The sequence below is a fragment of the Colobus angolensis genome, unplaced genomic scaffold, assembly GCF_000951035.1.
Source record: "Colobus angolensis palliatus isolate OR3802 unplaced genomic scaffold, Cang.pa_1.0 Scaffold36, whole genome shotgun sequence".
NCBI classification, from domain to species: Eukaryota; Metazoa; Chordata; class Mammalia; order Primates; family Cercopithecidae; genus Colobus; species Colobus angolensis.
The window spans coordinates 2264863-2268934 of record NW_012116932.1 but is presented as its reverse complement, the minus strand read 5'-3'; the positions used below and the strand labels follow the sequence as shown (position 1 = coordinate 2268934).

General features: G+C 48.7%; 1 protein-coding gene across 1 annotated transcript; it reads left to right on the top strand.

The window, feature by feature from the left end:
* Window positions 1-457: 457 nt before the first annotated feature.
* On the top strand, window positions 458-3844 carry LOC105519865 (olfactory receptor 10T2-like). The gene is made up of 2 exons (XM_011953404.1): window positions 458-499; window positions 2903-3844. Exons 1-2 carry the CDS (start codon window positions 458-460, stop codon window positions 3842-3844), a joined length of 984 nt encoding a protein of 327 aa, XP_011808794.1.
* Window positions 3845-4072: the final 228 nt, after the last annotated feature.

Below are 4072 nucleotides of genomic sequence, written 5' to 3'. Positions count from 1 at the left end.
GCCCGGCCCTAATTTTGTTTATAGAGTTTTTTCAAATTTCATTTAATTTTCTATCTGTATTTTATTTTAGGCTCCTGAACTTTTAGAGAATCATTGTGAATTCATTTTCATGCATTTTATAGATTTCCTTTTCTTCTGGGTCTGTTACTGGAGCTTTATTATTTTTTTCTAGTAGTGTCATTTTTTTTGTAAACATAAACCTGTGTCCTATGTAGTTGCTTTTATATTTGAGGAGATAGCCATCCTTTCCAGCCTTTGCAGGTGTAATTTGGTTGTGGTAGACCTTTATTATTTAATTTAGGAATTCTGGATGGGCTGGCTGGTTGGAACTCTGGACAGGCAGACTTTGCTGTGGGGTTCTCTAACTGGGCTGAGTTGCTTCCTGTTCTCTGAGGTTGAGTGGTTTTTCTGAATGTGCTCCACAGTCTTGCAAGGGCACTGGCTGGACTCTGCCATCATGTGTGGCTGCTGGCTGGGCTCTTCAGTTGTCTCTGATCAGGTATGGTTGGATGTTGTTTTCCCTGGCTGGGTGGTAATGTTATTAGGAACAACAACATGCACCATGTTTCCTGCACATGATGCTGTTTGCTAGTTTCTATGGTGTGGCAAATGTAGTAAGCCATTCTTGGCATTGCTATCAAGAAATACCTGAGACTGAGTAATTCATCAGGAAAAGAGGTTAAATTGGCTAAGAGTGCTGCAGGCTGTACGGGAAGCATGGTACCAGCATGCTTCATGGCGTCATCTGCTTTGCTTCTGGGGAGGCCTCAGGAAGCATTACTCATGGTGAAAGGCAGAATGAAAGCAGACAATTCACATCACAAAAGCAGGACCAAGAGAGAGAGTGGGGTGGGATTGCTCCACACTTTTAAATGGCCACATCTTGCAAGAACTCACTCACTATTGTGAGGACAGCAGCAAGCCATGAGGGATCTGCCTCCATGACCCAAACACCTCTCACTAAGCCCCACCTCCAACATTAGGGATTCTAATTCAACGTGAGATTTGGGTGGGGACAAATATCCTAATCACATCGGCACCTCTGTTGGTGGGGATGCAGAGGAAGCACCAAAACCCATGAACTGGTTCCTGTGAGCCCCTTGTCCGCTGTTCTTTGACCCAACTGACCCCTGGTGTCCAGCCATGCCGGCATTCCCAACATTTCAAGTGGGACGAGATAGGAGCAAGCTACCCACGAAGCATTCCAGAATGGTGGAGAAGCTGAATGTTCACTTCCAACTCATCCCTTCTACTGCAAAAACCACGGGTCCAGGAGAACTCTCAGCATATGGTGTCTTGCTGGCCCCAGGGAGGGGCAGTGTAGTCAGAGAGAACCATTCCTCTTACTGTTTCACCATGACTGGTTTTTTTTTTTTTTGGTTCTTCAGTATGAGGGGGCATCTCAGCCTCACTCCCAAGGTCTTGATATTAATGACAGAATTCTTGACTTTGAAGAGTTGCCAGCGGATTTCCAGTAGGTGCAGTAAGTAAAGGCAGAAAACTTCTATTCCACAATCTTGCCGACCTCACTCTCCTGAAAGTGTTACTTGGTTCATTTCAGGTATCAATTTTGCAGTCTTTGCCTTTGCCTTCCTAAGGTTTTTCATTATTTTGAGACAGAGTCTTGCTTTGTTGTCCAAGCTGCAGTGTAGTGGCGTGATCCTGGCTCACTGCAACCTCCACCTCCTGGGTTCAAGCAATTCTCTTGTCTCAGCCTCCTGAGTAGCTGGGATTACAGGCACACACAAACACACCTGACTAATTTTTGTATTTTTAGTAGAGACGGGGTTTTACCATGTTTATCTGGCTGGTCTTGAACTCCTGGCCTCAAGTGATCCAACTGCCTTGGCTTCCCAAAGTGTTGGGATTACAGGCATGAGCCACTGTGCCTGGCCAGATATTCTTTTTCACATGGAACTGTAGCAGACCCTGTAAAATTCTCACCTACATCCCCATGGCTCTTAGTTTTCTTGCTCAGCAGCCAGACTTTGAATTTTCTGTAAACATGGCAAGCGGCATGTGCTGGCACTTTAATGCCTCCTGAGAGAAACCTTCAACCAATGGCTAATGGGACTGAGTGGATATATCCCCCAAGCTCCCTCACATCTCAGGTAGAAAAACACAGAAGTGTATATTCCTGGACACGTCCCAGGGTTCTGCACATAAGATTAAATTCCAGTGGCCCGTGGCAGTACCTTCCTTGGTGATGTGCATTGAATTGGCTGTTTACCTTGCTTGTTTCACTTCCCACTTCCCTATGCATGTCATTTGAAATCATCTTCTACATAAAATGTTTTCTCTTGAATCCTTATCAAGCATCTGTTTCTTGGGAAATTCAAACTTACCATTTTCCTTCCACACACCAAATATCATTTTCTCATACATTCCTCTGATTTTCTTATCTGTGGAAGAGTCACTTGCTAGTTGTGTGACTCTTAGGAAAACAAAGGACTTGTTGTTTCTGAGTGTCCCTTTCAGTTTTTGCAAAACAGGAATTACTACTATTATTATTTTTCTGAGATGGAGTTTTACTCAGTCACCCAGGCTGGGGTGCAGTGGCATGATCTCAGCTCACTGCAACCTCCGCCTCCTGGGTTCAAGCGATTCTCCTGCCTCAACCTCCCAAGTAGCTGGGATTACAGGTACCCGCCACCACACCCAGCTATGTTTTTTGTATTTTTAGTAGAGACGGGATTCCACCATGTTGGCCAGGCTGGTCTTGAACTCCTGACCTTGGGTGATCCATCCACCGGGGCCTCCCAAAGCGCTGGGATTGCAGGCGTGAGCCACTGTGCCTGGCCAGGAATGATTTTCTTTCCCCACTGCTACCTGATGCATCGCAGACCCTTATGAATCACTCTGTTTTACCCATTCTGTTGTCTCCTCTCTGTCTCTTTACAAGCAGCAGGAAAATGGGACCCGGCTGGTGACAGAATTCCTACTGGTGGGATTCTCCAGCCTCCCACACCTGAGGACCACACTCTTCACCCTGTTCTTCCTCACCTACCTGGTCACCCTCGGTGGCAACATCACCATCGTCACCATCATCCATGCAGACAGGTTGCTCCACACTCCCATGTACTGCTTCCTGGCGGTGCTGTCCCTCTCAGAGACCTGCTACACGCTGGTCACCATCCCCAACATGCTGGCTCATCTGCTGATGGAGAGCCAGGCCATCTCCATCCCGGGCTGTCGGGCTCAGATGTTTTTCTTCCTGGGTCTGGGATGCAGTCAATGCTTCCTCCTTACCTTGATGGGTTATGATCGCTATGTGGCCATCTGCCACCCTCTGCGCTACTCTATGATCATGAGACCCACCGTTTGCCTCTGCCTGGGAACCCTGGTTTTCTGCTCTGGGTTCTTGGTGGCCTTGATCGAGACCAGCATGATCTTCTCATCCCCCTTTTGCCGCGGAGACCGCGTGGAGCACTTCTTCTGCGACATTGCCCCGGTGCTGAAGCTCAGCTGTGCCCAGAGCACCCATAAGGCACTGGGCATCTTTTTCCTGAGCGTCCTGGTGGTGCTGATCTCCTTCGTCCTCATCCTCCTCTCCTATGCCTTCATCGTGGCAGCCATCGTGAGGATTCCCTCGGCAGCCGGCCGGCGCAAGGCCTTCTCCACCTGCGTGGCCCACGTCACCGTGGTCGTGGTGCATTTTGGCTGCGCCTCCATTGTCTACCTGCGTCCGGAGTCCGGGGCCAACCCCGACCAGGACCGCCTGGTGGCCGTGTTCTACACGGTGGTGACGCCACTGCTGAATCCTGTGGTATACACTCTGAGGAACAAGGAAGTGAGGGTGGCTCTGAGGAGGACCCTGGCGCGGAACCGTGGTGTTTTTAAATAAGAACCTGCTTGGCAGGGCACAGTGGCTCACGCCTGTAATCCCAGCACTTTGGGAGGCTGAGGAAGGCAGATTACCTGAGGTCAGGAGTTGGAGACGAACCTGGTGAACGCGGTGAAATGCTGTCTCTAATAAAAATACAAAAATTAGCCAGGTGTGATGACGTGCGCCTGTAATTCCAGCTACTGTGGAGGCTGAGGCAGGAGAATCTCTTGAACTTGGGAGGTGGAA